Source organism: Phalaenopsis equestris, unplaced genomic scaffold, assembly GCF_001263595.1.
Source record: "Phalaenopsis equestris unplaced genomic scaffold, ASM126359v1 Scaffold000994, whole genome shotgun sequence".
In the NCBI taxonomy this organism is placed as follows: Eukaryota; Viridiplantae; Streptophyta; class Magnoliopsida; order Asparagales; family Orchidaceae; genus Phalaenopsis; species Phalaenopsis equestris.
In genome coordinates this window covers 445,387-461,751 of record NW_018165433.1, presented here as the reverse complement: position 1 = coordinate 461,751, position 16,365 = coordinate 445,387, and the positions used below count along the sequence as shown (strand labels likewise).

General features: G+C 34.4%; 1 protein-coding gene across 1 annotated transcript in view; it reads left to right on the top strand.

The window, feature by feature from the left end:
• LOC110032651 (protein FLX-like 1) overlaps nt 1–14,447 on the top strand; it is a 26,044-nt gene extending 11,597 nt beyond the window's left edge. The window contains exons 2-6 of the mRNA XM_020736347.1: nt 567–799; nt 1,071–1,234; nt 9,447–9,529; nt 9,610–9,718; nt 14,047–14,447. Coding sequence (XP_020592006.1) covers nt 567–799; nt 1,071–1,234; nt 9,447–9,529; nt 9,610–9,714 — 585 coding nt within the window. The 3' untranslated portion in view covers nt 9,715–9,718; nt 14,047–14,447. The remainder of the gene's footprint in view (nt 1–566; nt 800–1,070; nt 1,235–9,446; nt 9,530–9,609; nt 9,719–14,046) is intronic.
• The last annotated feature ends 1,918 nt before the right edge of the window (nt 14,448–16,365 follow it).

The following is a 16,365-nucleotide window of genomic DNA, read 5'->3' as shown; positions in this document are numbered from 1 at the left end:
GGAAGACTGAGAGGAGGAAACTATTATTAATTTTCTAATGAGGAGTATTGTGCAATAACTGCTTCAGAAGCCTAATGAAAATTGGATTTTGAACTTGATAAAAGGAAAAAAAAAGAACAAGAATTGTTTCTCTTTCTCTCTCTATTTGTCTTTATCTGCTCTCATCTATTAGCTTTTCTAGTGTTTCTCGTATCTCTCCATTCTGAATCGCTTTCACTTCTTGAAATGAAAGAATGCAAAAGAAGTACCGGTAATAAACTCCATCAATTAAAATGTAAGAAATGCAGGAAAAGATATTCAAAAACAAAACGAGACTTCAATAAATGAATAAAAAGTGGAATGCTGAGTGTTAAAATTTACATTCCTTGTGAGTTCTTAAAAAAGATGGGTTTTCTGCTTGTCCTGACATTTAATTTTGTTTGATTTTGATAGCTAGTATGAAAAGGAACTAGGTGTAGACCAATGGCCCTATTAACATTCAAGTTAAAGAAAGTTTTAATTTGTTTTATGTTATTTCTTTCTGTTGTGACTAACGCCCAGCTTTCTGCATTTATGTGAATTAAAAGGTTCATGAAAGGTCAATGAAGATGGAGGCAGAACTTCTGGCTGCTGATGCCATTAAGGAAGAGCTCATACAGGTTCGTGGGGACATTCAAAAGCTTAATGCATCGAAGCATGATCTTTCCACCCAAGTTCAGATGCTGACACAGGACTTGTCTCGATCTTCAGCCAAATTGCAGCAAGCGCCTGCAATTAAGGCAGAAATTGAAGCCATGAAGCAGGAGTTGCAGCATGCTAGGTATATTTAAGCTGTTACTCTTGTTGTTTTAATGTCGTTATGGAAAGGGCAATGCCATTTAGATTACCTATTGTCGTATTGTTATTCGATCCCCATAATTTCTATAGAATACCAGAATTTGTTAATTCCATCAGGTTAGCATTAAAGCTTGACATAAGATAAGTGTGAAAGTGCCTTACCTATTTCTTTGTTGGAATATGGAAAAATAATCTATTGTAAATTACATTACATTTAATATGGACGTTAGGCTTAAGCTTGTGTTGATGTATAGGGCTGCTATAGAGTATGAGAAGAAAGGATATGCTGAGAATTATGAGCAAGGTCAGGTAATGGAGAGAAATTTAATTTTGATGGCTCGGGAGGTAGAAAAGCTTCGTGCAGAGGTAGCTAATGCGGAGAAGAGGGCTCGAGCTGCAGCAGCTGCTGGAAGCCAAGGTATTTACTATTTTTTTTTAGCAATGTTATATTAAACCTTTCAAGCCTTAATTTTTGTTGCATTTCTATGTCCGTTGGCCTTCTCGTTTTATTGCTTTTTGATTTTCTTTTTATACCATTTTTGCTATCAATATTTTTCTGTCAAACTTTTTTGTGCTTTTGCTCGTTTTTTTAGTTTTATTGTGAATTTTACTGGTATCCAGCATTTTAAAGCTATAATTATGCAGAATGTTGTATGGTTGTTTTGTATGTTTATATTCTTGGAGGGGATGTGTAATTTCGTGATTCTTATGCATATTTCATTTGGCTGTCTATACGCTATTGTTTCCCATGGATTCAGCCACCTTAGCAACTTTCACCATGATGGTTACAAGTAAAAAAAAAAAAGTGGTTTGTTTAACTTGCTAGCAAAGTTTGTCTGTCCATTGCGTGTCAAATTTTAAACGTTTATGGTTTTAATTTTTTAATTGAAATATATTAAATACAAAATCTATTGCAGTCCAGCCAAGTTCCTTTACTTGTTGTTTACACATCACAAAATTAACAAAACTTGTGGCTTTGGGCAATATGCATGTCATTATTTTGTGTTCATGATTTATGCTAACGGAATTAAATGAAAACTAGACTTCATTTTGGTTGTTAACCTGAAGTTGGTTTAAGCTATAGGGCCTATTGCTAAATTGGTTTCAAAGGGAACCCGGTTTAAGTAAATCCTAAACTACCTTATCTTCCTTGCTGAAATGATGTTTCCTAGTTTATTAGGGCACATTTCAATTGCTTAGTGACTGGTGATATCTAAAATCTGAGAAGCATATATATAGGCTCAAGTGAAACTAGTACGATTAGTGACCGTGGTCGAGGGAAGATTTTTTATCTTTCATAATCTTTATATTCCTTTCTTGAATCAAAATTTTTTTCTTTTAATTTGGACACTGCCGCTATTTTTTACTCAAGTACCAAAAATAACCAACAAGTGACAGTGAAAATCAATATGAGTGATTGCAACAGTTCTTCTTTATATCATTCTAGCTTTGATACTAAGAGTCATAACAATCATCTTTGAAATTAGAATCGCTTTGATAATAAATTGACAAACAAGAGTGAAAATGGAGAGTGGTGGATTTTTTTTTTTTTGGGGGGGATATTTTGTTTGCAGAGAAGGGAAGAATTCAATGTAGGGAGAATCGGGGAAGTAAAGAGCAGCTAATAATTGAAAAGTTTGAACTAATTAAGTCCTTGAAGCAGTGGTATTAGGTTGGGAGAAAGAACTTATGGGAAGAATTAATCTATGAAAGGGATGTTAATGGAGAAGGCTTACTAAATAGGTGGAAAGATATCAAATTAATCTTGATTAATAAATGCCATTAAACCTTTGATAATTAACTTAAATATAAATAAGGATGACTGCAAACTACATTTACTAATGATTGAGGTATACTTATATTAATCTGCATGAAGAAGAATTTCATTGCAAAGATTTTAAGTATTGCCAAAGGAAAAGTTAAGAGGTTTTTTAGTTGTATTCTAAAGTTAGAGAAAACCATCATGAAGAAGAGAGATGAATAGAAAATTCACCCCAACATCCATTCCAAGGAAGAAGAGAAGAATGGGCAAAACAACTCCATCATTAATAATATCAATGGAGGTATTTTTTCATCATATCTCATGAAGATTAATATTACTCTGGAAATATTTCTCTTGAAGCATGGAAGCCTTCATGCATGCTGCTAGATTGATTGAATAACTCAAGAAATGTTTAACTGTGGTGAATCTATGAATGGCTAATGAAAATAAAGCATTGTATGAGCATGAGTGGTTGCTATTTGCTGATGTAATTTGGTGTGGTTTAAGTTGCAAGTTGAGAATGCAATGTAGTTGAATGTGATTTTGTAGTTGACTTGGTGTTTCTGAGTAATGCTAGTGCTTAACAAGTAATGCACATGATTTTTCGATTGCATGTATGAGCATATTTTCTATCAAAGGTTTGTTTGGGGCAGTTGCAGAGCTGTTGCGCAGCAGTTGTGCTAGGAAGCTGCTGCGGGGAAGCTGTGTATCTATTTGTTTAATGCAGTTTTGCTGCAGTTGTTTATGAATAAATGACATTTCTACCTCTGTTGTATAGTGTTGTTTAGAATAGAATCAATCATGCTTGCACGTTTCATACATAACAACATATATTTAATTTGAATATTATAAAACAAAAAAAATGGCATCTCACTATACAGTAACACAATAATCAAAATTAAAAATAAAACTATTAAAATAACAATTAATATCATCATAATACTGTTTATAAAATGTAGCCGATTAATATCACGATATAATCCCTCCAACGAAACCCTCCATCGCTGATCAATATCAACTGTGGACTCATCGAACCGATTCACCCACCTGAAGAAGTCACAGTTCTTTGTTCTATTCTTTGGACACCTGTAAATTTGCCTTCCATAACTATGTTGTTGTCGCGAAGTAAGGAAAGAACACTGCAGTCCACAATAGCAGTACAATGCTCGGGAGGTAGCGGAAGTCCTCGAGCTCATTTTTTCTGAAGATTTAAAACTTCAAAGCTCAGGCTCTTAAATACAACCTTAGTAGACAAGAATAATAGAAATACTCTAACTACATATAAATAACATTAGATTAGCTATAACATGCATTAAACAACAAATAATGATAAAGAACTCTAACCAAATATAAATAGCATTGAATGTAGCACAAATACTGTCCCCATGACTATCAAACATAACATCTAAAAAATAAAATAAAACAACAAGCATCAAGAGTCCTAATTGTCATAGAAATAACATAAGTAATTGACCCAACGGTCAGGGGTCATCGATTTAAAAAAACTCTTTTCGGGTTGAGTCCAAACAACTTCATAGAAAACAAGTACAACGACACGTCCTTATAAATTTTTGGAGTTGCTTCTAGAATTTGCATGACTTACTGAATAGAAATTGCTTCTGATGTGCTAGGGTTATTTGTGAAATTTGGCTTATAATAAAAACTGCACTATCTGTTTTCTTTTTCTTAACTCTAGGATGCTTTGATCGACTAGTATATTCAACTTCATTGAGGTTCGAGTTGGGGCCTTCATTGGACTCAGTAATTTGCTCAGTATTCACATGCTCAGTTATGCCAGTGAACCTCTCTTACTTGGGGCCCGCCCACGACTTCACCAAACATACAATTCAACTTTTCTTCCAGCTCAGGGTCAATGTCACTGAATTTAAATTTTTTTGCATTTGACACTATCTACAAAGTAATGGATGATTGATAAGTTGATGTAATTGATTAAAAAAAAATTGATAAAAGGATTGGACGTTACATAAATTCTCACATCCAATCTCTCGGCTCACAATTCTTCTGAAGCATCAATTGCTCTTTTTATCTGATCCCGACGCAAATCCGTGGATCCTCGCTTCAAATCTTTCCAAATTTTATGGTCTTTTTTTAATAGATCTCACTTGTTTTTCAATTCCCTCCTATCTTATTCCCGTCATGTGCATTCTATAATATTTTGTCAGCTCTACTTGTTAAAATAGTTTGTTGGCCTATTTTCCAATTTCAACTCTTTAAGAAAGAGATCACAAATTATTAAATTGATATATTTATCCCACATGGCAGACGGTCCGATTTCTTTTGTCTTAACCTTGACGATACTAGCATGAAAAGAAACATGCAACATAAATATTTGCTAGAGAAAACATAAAGTGCCATTTAAAATACCAAAACTCCAAAAAATATTTGAAAAAAAAAAACATCACCACAAAATCACAATCACCACCACCATCAACAAACTAGAAACACCACCATCATTATATCACCAAAAAATGACAACAAACACCACCACCACCAACCCACCAACGTCACCACCATCACCACCACCAAAAACCCATCACCACCCCCACCACCACCCCCACCTCCACCACCACCGCCAGGTCACCAAAAAACCAACTCCGGCACCACCACCACCACCACCAGGTCACCAAAAAACCAACTCCGGCACCACCATCGCCGCCACACCACCACCACCATGTCACCAACAATCCACCAACACCACCACCACCACCACCACCACCGCCAACAATCCACCAACAACACCACCGCATCACCAAAAAATTACAACCACCTTTTCACAATAAACACCACCACCACCATTTCACTAGCAAACCACCACTACCACCGTCATTTCACCAAAAAAAAACCACCACCATCACCATGGCACCAAAAAAACACCACCACCACCAATAGCACCACTAACAGCACCACGACCATAAAATATCAATCCGTTTTCAATTATCAAAATTCTTGTCGTAATTTTTTTTTCAAAATCTCTGCAATTTTTTTCTTTTCAAATTCTCACAACAAAGACAGGATTCACTATAAAGTCACCACTACATATTTAAAACATACACAACACTCAAACATTGCAATTGACAAATCTAGCTTTAACTCACGACAAAATTCATCATAAAATCTCAATCCAAGTCTGTCTCTCTAGATCGGGTCTCCCTCAAATGTCAAAATGCTTGATAAAATTCCAACCAATATTCACATAAAAAAAGAATAACAACTGAACATAGAAAAATCACAAATGCTTCGGATGCTAGTATGTAAATATCCCTGAATGAAGAATGAAAGTGCAAACCATAAACCGAGTAGAGCAAAGATTACACTACACAAAAAATGGCGAAGAATACCAAAATCCAAAATCCCATTTTCGTGCTACTCAAATATAGATTTTCACAGTAGAGTAAAGCCACAATTTCTGCAAAGAAGCCATACATTCCAAATCAACCTCAAATTTCGAAGAAAAATGATAGAAGATACCGTGGGAGAGAGGGACGATCACTTCTTACGTCAAAGATGGGAGAGAGGTAGCGACCTTAGGGCGGAGACTCGAGAGAGGCATCAAAGCAAAGAGGCGAGAGAAGCCGCACGAGAAAGGCATCAGAGAGGCAAGAGAGGCCACACGAGAGAGGCAATGATGCGTAGGAGATAGGATGAGAGACGCGAAGGAGTTAGGGCAGGGATGCGAGGGCAAGGAGGGCAAACATTATGAAGCAGGCGCGCGGGGTCATACTCGCTACCCGTGTTTACGGGCATGGCTTAAAAAAAGTTGTCGCGCCGCACTTTTCAAATGCCAGTTTTGGCAGTTTCAAAACACACCGCTGTTAATCAGCCGCACCAAACATGGCCTAAGTTTGCATTTGTCAGTAAGATTGTGGGTGGGTTTGTTGATGCGGCCATTTTGAGAAAGTTGATAATACATAGTTTGTCTTGTGTTGCAGATGCTGATTAAGCAATGTATAGTGAGCTAATATAAACTGCGTGATTAGCAACATGGTTATCGGTTGAGTAGTTGAAAGTGTGAGTAATTGGTGTGGGATGCAATTTGTAATGATGAGACATTGCATGTGTTTTTTTCCTAGTTGCAAGCATTGTGAGAGAGGTTGCATAGGGTGCAGATGAGTCATATGCATGGTTGCAACGTGCTCGAGTTGTTAGAAGAAAAACTAGTGCAATAGAAGAGGGATTCAGAAGAGCATGTTGGAGTTGGGGTTGTGATGATGAAAGTTGTGCTTGATAAAAAGTTGCTTACAGAGGTCTCTGAAAAGGTTGATATAAGGCATAACATGGGCATTGAGACATGGATATGATGCAACCATACATCACAACATGGCATAATTTGTCACCACAACATAACATAATTTGTCGCATCATGGCATGATATAATTTGCAAACAGTACGATATGATATGCCATGGACACATTCATATTTAATAAATTATTAATATGAAATATATTAATTTTTATTATTCCTTAGTGAAGATATCACGGGATGAAATTTAATATCATAAAAGAAATTTTCTAAAGATAAAAATAACTAAACATGATTAATACTAAAAAAGTATTTTTTCCCACGTGCTCATCTATGTCCCATCATGCCCTGCCATTTCTCGTTTGCTTTCCTTGTTAGAGCCCAAATTTATGATAAAAAATCATGCGTAGTTTATGGCATATCAGATAAGTGGTAAGAGTTGTGTCCATGTCTGACACGTGTCTAACATGGATGGAGGTTACTCATAAATATCCATGTTATATAGGCTGTTGAAATCAAAGGCTTTTTTTCTTTGGAGGTCAAGGCAGAGCAATTCGCAATAGTTGCATACAATATCTGCGTTAGACCCCATTCTGGGTCTTCATGAATCTCTGGTGGTATTCTAGGTCTTGCTTTTGTTGGTTAAGGCTGTAATGATGGGCGATCTTATGCTTCATGACATGATCATTCCATTATGTCTTCGAACTTTATGAGGGATTTGCAAATTTGGAGCTTATTGGGGAGTTCTATGAAGCTCTAGTTAATAAAATTAGGTGTTAGGAAAGGGTCTGCTTCTGCTTTGGGCGAAATTCCAGTGTGAATATTGAGGCGGCAAGTCACAACAATTTTTCTAGATATGTCACAACAATTTTTCTAGATATGAAAATTCTTTTGTTATCAAATTGATCATGACTAGGGAATGGAAATAGAGTGGTGGATTTCTTTATTTTAGTTTGATTGCGGAGAAATCAAGAAACTCAGATAAATAATATAAGAAGTTGATTTAGAAGATTAGATGAATGAATGTCTCAATAGAAGGGGTGGGAAGATAAGGAGAAAGGGATCATGAGAAAACTTCAAAGGGAAAATAATCCTCATAGAGGATGCCAATAATTGTCTCTGTTTATTACATTTGCAACTGACTCCATGACAAGATTTGAGACTTAATTGAAAATAACATTTACCTTTAAATAGATATTTCTCAAAAAAAAAACAAAAAAAAAACAAAAAACTGTATCGCAGTTTTAATAAATTTCAGACAATTCTTGAATAATAATCGACATTTAAATCACTAATAATGAAATTAAATATAAATAATTATGACCACGAGTACATTAATAACATAGATTCTTGACTAAAGAGTGAGTTAGACATGTACTGCATGATACCAAGATTTCCAACGAGTTAATTACAGTCAATTTGTGCTGTGAAGTTCAGTCAGCTCACTTTCTGCAACCGGTTGAATGAAGACCAAATATCAGAAGATTGGTTGATTCATGGATTCCTTAAAATGACACTCAAATAAATCCTTGTAACCAATGTATCTACTTAATGAGGCAACTGGTATCACAATCCGTTTGGCTGATAGTCTCTCTTAGTCGTATGTATATGATGTAGCTAGATGATTTTACTGAGGAGCTTTTTGGCCCATCTTTTTTCCCGCCAAAGTACACTAATTCTTTTATAGGAAGTGGCAGAGTATATGCTCGACCTATAAAAACAGCCGGAGAAAAGCATATTCTATCCAAATCCTTGTAGTTCAGTTGTGGTTAACAACTGTTTGTAGTGCAACAAGATCAAAAGATTAAGTAGTGCTTGCATTATAAGCATGGAGAAGTATTTGTGGAAACTGAATGACTTGATGTATTGATCAACTAATATTTGCCACCAATGTGCATTGATGAACCACGTCTGTGGTATTGTAATTAACTATGACAGTATACAAAACCTCATCTGGGAGCTATGATTAACTAGATCTAATTGCCAAATTCCCCTCATCCCCGTCACTTTATTCATTGGGACTGATTCATGCCAAATGGAAAAAAATGAGGATGATGAAGCAGAGCTATGATCAGTTTCCCACTATCTGACACTGTAGCAATGCTTCCAATTATCTGATGGATTTGAATGCATTTCATCATCTTCTGTCAAGGAATATGGCAATATAAAGTCAATACTATGCACAGAGGATCCGACAACTCGTTATCTTCTATAAGGGTCACAAAGGTAAAATTCTTGGCCTAACACGACAAAGAACTTTCAAAACTGCTGAAATAAACGAGGCAACTATTAATTGAACCTATGGCCACCATTTTTGCAATGGAAGAGAGTGATGTTTTCAGATAACTTGGCTAGGTTATTGGAACCGAATGTTCTTGTGACATTTTATGTTGCAAGGTGTCGCATTGACCTATTTGAATTTAATAAACATGTGAGTTATCTACATTTATGAATTTAACATTATTTTGGGAATTTCCTGCTAATTTGTTATCGATTGTATTACTTTCCTCACTGCAGGTGTATAAGATCTTAGTAATTGCATTTAGTAGTACTTATAAGCATCCTTTTTTTAACTTAACAATTTCGAAAATGATTTTGGTTTGTGCAGCTGCAGGCTATGTAGGGAATTATGCGAATCCTGATCCCAGTTATGGTGGAAACTCTTACCCTTCTAGTTATGGCGTTAATCCTGTACGTTTGCTTTACCTAATAAATTTTGACTAAAATATATATTTTTTATTACATTTTAATAATTTTGCTTTTTTTCTTAGGTTCCTGGAGGTGCAGATCCTGGAGCTCAATATGGAGCTTCATCTGTTCCTGGGCATAACTCGTGGTCTTCATATGATGTGCAAAGAGCTCATGGTCGAAGATGAAAGAGTAGGCATCGCCTGATTAATTTTTTCTTTTGTGTCAATTATCCATGAATGATCCTTAAATTGTAGTTAAGTAGCATTGTAGGTTACAGACCTGAATTATTGTTGGTAAAAATGACAATGATGGAGAGATCTTCTGTATAATAATTTTGGATATTTAATCTTTTGTTTTTGAATTGAGCAGTTCATGATTACCAGTTTAATCTTGCAATTGCTTACGTAGTCGTGCTTTCTGACTTTACATTCACCCATTGTAGTGTACAGTTTTTCTTTCAGTTATTTTTTCATTTTGCCACAATTAACCAATGCCCATGCATGTTTTTCTGTTTTTTTCTTGACATATTTGCATGGTAAGGTTTTTTAATATTTGTGCTTTTGCATTACATGGCTCATCGTAATTAAACTTGTATGCTCCTCTAAGAGTGGCTGTTCCACGCTTGATGCAGTTTTTCTTTAATGAGAAAATAAATCCTAATGTTTTCATTATTTATGTTCAAATATTATTAAATGTCTAAACATCTCTTATATTTGATGTTTTTATTCTATTTGTTCATTTTTGCTAATATGCCTTGTTTTCTTATGTTTTCTTGGAAAATTAGGATTTTGCTTAGTGAAGGAATCAATTCATGTATTTGTTTTAAAATTTATTGTTTGGTGGTATTTATGCTACTAAATGAAGAACCTGAAAAAAGGTTCCAAGGAGAATATGGATGTGCCCAAATTTATGTTCATGAGAGAGAGATGTAAGAACAAAAGTCACACATATCTTGATTCTTGGAGAAAATCATAATAAAGATAAAAGTGTTAAGTGAGTGCTTTTACGATTGTACTGTAATGTATTGCTTACAGAAATTCCTAAAGGTTTACTTCTACATGGGATGTACAACGTGCGATACCCTTCATTCTAGGGGTTATCAACTTATCATCTCACACCGACTTATGTACTAAATGTGATCTTAGGTGCATGAAGAAATGTGATGGTGAGTACATGAATGCAGATTGAGTATGAAGAGTTGTAGCAAAAAGTGGATGAAGAACGATTTAAAGGGTGTGTTAATACTTGTTTAATATTTAATGTTTCCAATGAAAGATGTTACTCGATGAATGCAGATTGATAGCCTGATTTTGAACAAGATCTTCCTCAAAAGACCAATTTTCAATGCTATGATTGGATGACGGTTGATCAACTTCACAAGATGACATTTATTTATTTTTTAATTGATTTATGTAGCTGGTACCATCAAATTCAATTGAAGTCTAGAGATGAATGGAATTGGTCATTCAAAACAGGGGATGAGCTATTTGAATGGATGATCATGTCATTCAACATCCCCAACACGTCCAATATCTTTATTTTTCTTATGATGTTGACTACAGTTCTCGGTAGAAGGATCTGACTGGCGGGAGCTCAATTTTTCCAACTTAGGTCCTGATTAGGTGGATAATCAAATTGGCTAGAATTGAGACTTAGAACCTCACCTTATAGACAAGGCAGCTAGCTCAAAAGTATACAGAACTAATAGTTTTCAAATTGACAATTGATTTTTTTTTTTTTTTTTGAAATGCAATGCAATTTTAATTTTGACTTAAACATATTTTAAATCATTGCAACATTAGATGCATAAGCTTAGGAACGAGCGTATAATGATTGTTGGAGCACATGCGGATAATTAAATTTAGGCCCATGCAACATAGTTTGACACCTAGTTTATTTATTTATAATGGGCGACGGAGCACATGTAGGTAGTTAGACCAGGCAGACTGACTTCAAGGGATTTTATTATCATTTGCATGTATTTGTTATCATTGAAATACGTGCAAATATTAATTTTAATCTTTTAACGTTGCTTTATGTCTGCTAGTTTTTGTGTTTATGATCCTGTGGTATTTTAGGTGCAAATTGGAAATAATTTTTTTTTAAGTAGATGCAAATTCATATTTCATAGCTAGATGTTGTTTCCAGTTTTAGCTTTGCTTGAGTGGTGAAATTAATCTCTATATGACTTGTATTTAAGTAAGCCCCATGCAAAATCCTTTTTTTATTATAAATAGAAGACCAGTTTTAGTCCATTCCATTCAGTTTTGAGTTTAATCTTTAGTAGTGTGTTTTGGGTTTTTAAGTGTCAGATTGTTCAGTTGTATTCTGAGAGTGGCTGTCCGTGTTTGTTAAATAAGTTCATTTTAAGTCGCTTTTTATTTTTTAAATTTTTTCTTTTTGCTTTTTTATTTAATTGATTCTATGTTTATTCAAGCTTTTATAAATCTCATTTAAGCCTAGTTTTGGTTGTGTTTAAATCATTTTAAGTGTTGTTTTAGTTCAATTTCGGTTAAGTTTATAATTTTCGTGACAGTTAAAAATTCCACAGCGTCCACTGTCTTTTTTGTTAGAGAGTTACTTCAAGAGTGTTGGGCCCCGCTCGCTTATAGACGTGCAAGGGTTGTGTTTTGCAATAATAAGATCGTAAATCTCGTAACACAATCGTTTAAATCGTAAATCTCATAACACAATCGTTTAAAAACACACTTGAATCTTCACATACTTATGTAAAAGTATTACATATTTCTTTGGCTTATTAGAATAACAAGAACATATATTTCTATTTATAATTTTTATCATATTATTAGTATTTTTATTATTCATTTTAACCAATTTATTTGAGTGACGTCATTTTGAATTTGAGCAGTCTTCAGGTATCATCCCCTTTTGAGATCTATTTCTAGAGTGCTTGGTCCGTTTATCCTTTTAAAAGAAGTGCATGGGTGATGATTTACAACACTAGGGTCATATATATCTTCTAACCCACCTATCTAAAAACTCACACAGGTCTTCAAGCGCCTTTGTAATATTAATGAAAGATTTTTCTATCTCATTGGAAGAATGAGAACATGTATTTAATACAAGTTTTTTCGGTCCTGTTGGAACAATAAAAATGCGTACCTATGGTTGGAACAATGAGAATGGGTACTTATGGCAGGATTTTTCCGCCCATTGGAACAATAAAAACGGATGCTTATAACAGGCATATTTCTCTTCCTTTTTGGAAACGACGTTAGTAGGTATCCCTACTTTGTGTGAGACATAAAAATAATAGAATTGAAGTTAAAGTGTTATTTTGTAAAGATCACATGATGTGATAGACAAGTATACAATAGTTAAGACTTTTTAATTTTTTTTTTCATGTCTTTTATATTTGGAAGGCTAGTGAAATTCTTTAAAGGTAATGTATGTTAGTTACAACAACAACAACAACAAGCCTTAATCCCACTACGTGGGGTCGGCTACATGAATCCTTTTTCTCCATTGCGTTCCATTTAGTGCCTTAATCCCACTATGTTGGTTAACTTTAAATAAATTTAAATTCAAATTTAAAGCTTTGTGATGTGGCAATCATGAGTGGGTCAAATAAATGAAAGAATGCTTCACACTTCAACATCAATAAGGCTATTTAAGCCCTTGCTTTTTATATTAACACTTGACTATTTTCGAACTGAGGCCATTATTTATTTTTTTATTAAGGACTTCAACCTCGACTAAGTGGATTTCTTTAACAAATTAACCAATTTCATTAGATGCATTTTGCATTATATTGGCTGGTTCTTTAACAGCTTTCAAGAGCTGCTCAACTTGAGCAATCCTTAACTTTTAGCCCTCTTTTATTCCTTTAAAAATTTTCAAAGATTCATCAATTATTCTAAAGTTTTTTATCCGAGATATTTTTCTACTTCAGGATGAGCTTAATGCTTCACGTGGTTATTGGACTGAATATTTGGATCCATAAAGGTTGTCGTGAATATTCTGCAGCTTTGTTTGAATCAGTTTTAATACACATCTAAGATTGGCTTCCCCAATTGCAATTTGCCACATGAGACCGAAACTTTCCCCATTTTCTTGAAAGTATGAAGATCCACATATTTACCACTCAATTTCTATGTATTTACATATCTAAAGCTCTAACTTCAATTTTGACATACATGCTTCCTTACCTATGCATGAAAATATGTATTTCACTTTTTAGGCGTTAAAATGGTGGTATTTTAAATGCAACTTGAAATACTTGGTATTAATGTAAAAAAGTAAAGTTTAGTGTTAGACAAGCAAATACAAAGGAATTGGGTATGTATGCAAATGACCCAAAGAATTATCATGTCAAGGGATTGCTGTTGCGAAAAGTTTTCCCTATTATTCTCTTTTTATCTGAAAACAGCCGGATTAAAAAGCATTCAGTTTCCTGCTCTTGTGCTGGTGTAACACCCTATTCAACTTGCTTCAACCTTTCACCTTTTCACGCTTCTATTTTAATGCATTCAGTATTTATTTTACGTGTTATGTAGGTGCTGAACGAATCAGAGAGAAGACCATTGTTCCTGATATTTGGTAAATCGTAATTAATTGATCTGGAAAGCGAGCATACGTGTCAGAAAACTATTCTGTATCTCATGAACAAATAATTAATTTCACTTGGGTGAGGTACATCAAAATGTTAGATTTTACTAGCTAAATTTGGTTACTTGTCATGATGGATACTAAGCTATGATAGCTGGAACATTTTTCTAGTACCTGCATCATGATCAGATATTTAGTTGATTTGTATTAATGCATCGGTTAAATATAATTTTATTAGAATCTTTATATCAAGCTTCATTTGTCATGAAGCACTTAATGTAGCTAATGTCAACAGCTTCCCTGAAATGGATTTCCTTGTCATTCTCAGCACTGATGAATGTTTTTGTTAGTCTAAATGTTCATGCAATTACAGTGTAATTCAGAAATGTCAATTTTCGCATCTTTTGCTGGTGTTGGCTTCTCGTTGTAATTTAATATATAGGGGCATTTACTTGCTCGCCACTCGTTTCTTATGTATTTACATATCTAACACTTAAATTTTGCTTTTTACATTTATACCAGTCAAATCTTTCCTAGCACATAAAAAATATCTCGATTTGACTTTTAGAAAGTGAAATACACATGTTCATGCACAGGTAAGTTGTTGTGTATTTAAAAATTGAAATTTAGGTGATGGATATGTAAATGCATAAGAATTGAGTGGTATGTTTGTAATTCTTTGTAATATTCATATTCTCTACTCTATTGTATCAGACTGGAAAATGATGGGCGTTTCTTTCGGGTATTTCAGGTCAAATTATTTTGTTAAGACTAAATAATACCTGTTGTTTATTGATGCTTTTATCTGGAGTTCTATTGAACAGAGATGAATTAGAATTTGAGTTGAAAACCAAGATCTTGAATGACATTTACATTGAGTGGGTTTTTTTACTCCCAATTAGAAAGGTGAAATGGCTTTTTTCCTTTTCTGTTCTTGTGTTCTTGTTTAGTCTGCAACAATGTCTGCAACAATTTTTTTTTTTTTCTTTTTCAAGCTATAGTTTTAGTACTCTCTCATGCCTTGACGAAATGTTTTAAAAATTTTCTTTGATTTTTCTCTGGTTTTTGCATAGCCATATAATTTTGGTGGTTCTTCAGCTCTTTGTTATAATTGCCTTTTATTGTTTGTTACTTCTGCTTGGAGATTTTGCCTTGGGCTTTTTATTGATGGATGATAGTATGCAGGACTACATTAGTAGCACTAGCATATTCTTAGTAGCGTAGATTTTGAGTTTTCCTTTAGGACGAGTGCTTTGAATCTCATACATAACATATTCTTACATAGGAATTGGGCGGTATGTATGCAAATGCATTTGTATTTTTTAACTTTTTGTTAATGAAAGGTTTATAGGAATCGATGAAGACATCGTGGGACTAAAAAAATAGTCGTTAGAAATGATTGATAAAAAATATATATGTTTTTAATACTGCTAAAATAGATGGCTAACACGAATAATACGGCACTTTATAATTGCGATACGATTGTTTAAACTTGAAGGATGGATGCTTCTTTTTTTTTTCTTTTTTTCTATATCGAGAGACTAATTGAGCCTTGATTGATTATTATAATGGTCGCATGTTGGCTCTTTCCTCAAATGCTTCATTTATATGTTAAACTTCATGTTCTGTACTAAGATTTAAGCTTATTTTTATTGTTGTACAATAACCATATTCTTGGATCGGTGGGTCAAATCTAAGAAAAATTACGTGATAAATCACCCGGACACCTACCTCCACTGTATCATGGCCGTCGCTCAGACACTGACCTCCGATGTATCACGGTCGTCGCTCAGATGCTGACCTCCGCTGTATCACGCTGTCGCGGCGTCCGGGCGGATGTAATAATCTCTCCAAATCTAAATGGTGGGGAGGAGCTGCCTCTCGCAAATTAGTTTTTCAAAATCTTGGTTTTCTATTACTTGGCAAGGCTGAAGGTAAAACAATAGGGGGGATCCTTTGGGAGATGGGACTCACGATATGATGATTGCTTTGACAGAGTATTTTGCAAGTTTTTAAACTGCGGAACATTACAATTGGTATTGGATTCTTTATATGGGAGTAAAAAATTGAGCCGATACACACTAACTTGGATTTCAAAATTTTGGATTCTGATCTCCACTTAATTTTAGGGCAGGTTTTGGTTTAAAATTTGAACGTGTTTTCTTTTGGACTTTTTTTTGGTTGACTTGTCAAACTAATTAAAGTGAGATTGACTCGACAAATTAACCTGAATTTGAGCCTCCGGATCAAATTTAACTCAAAAAATA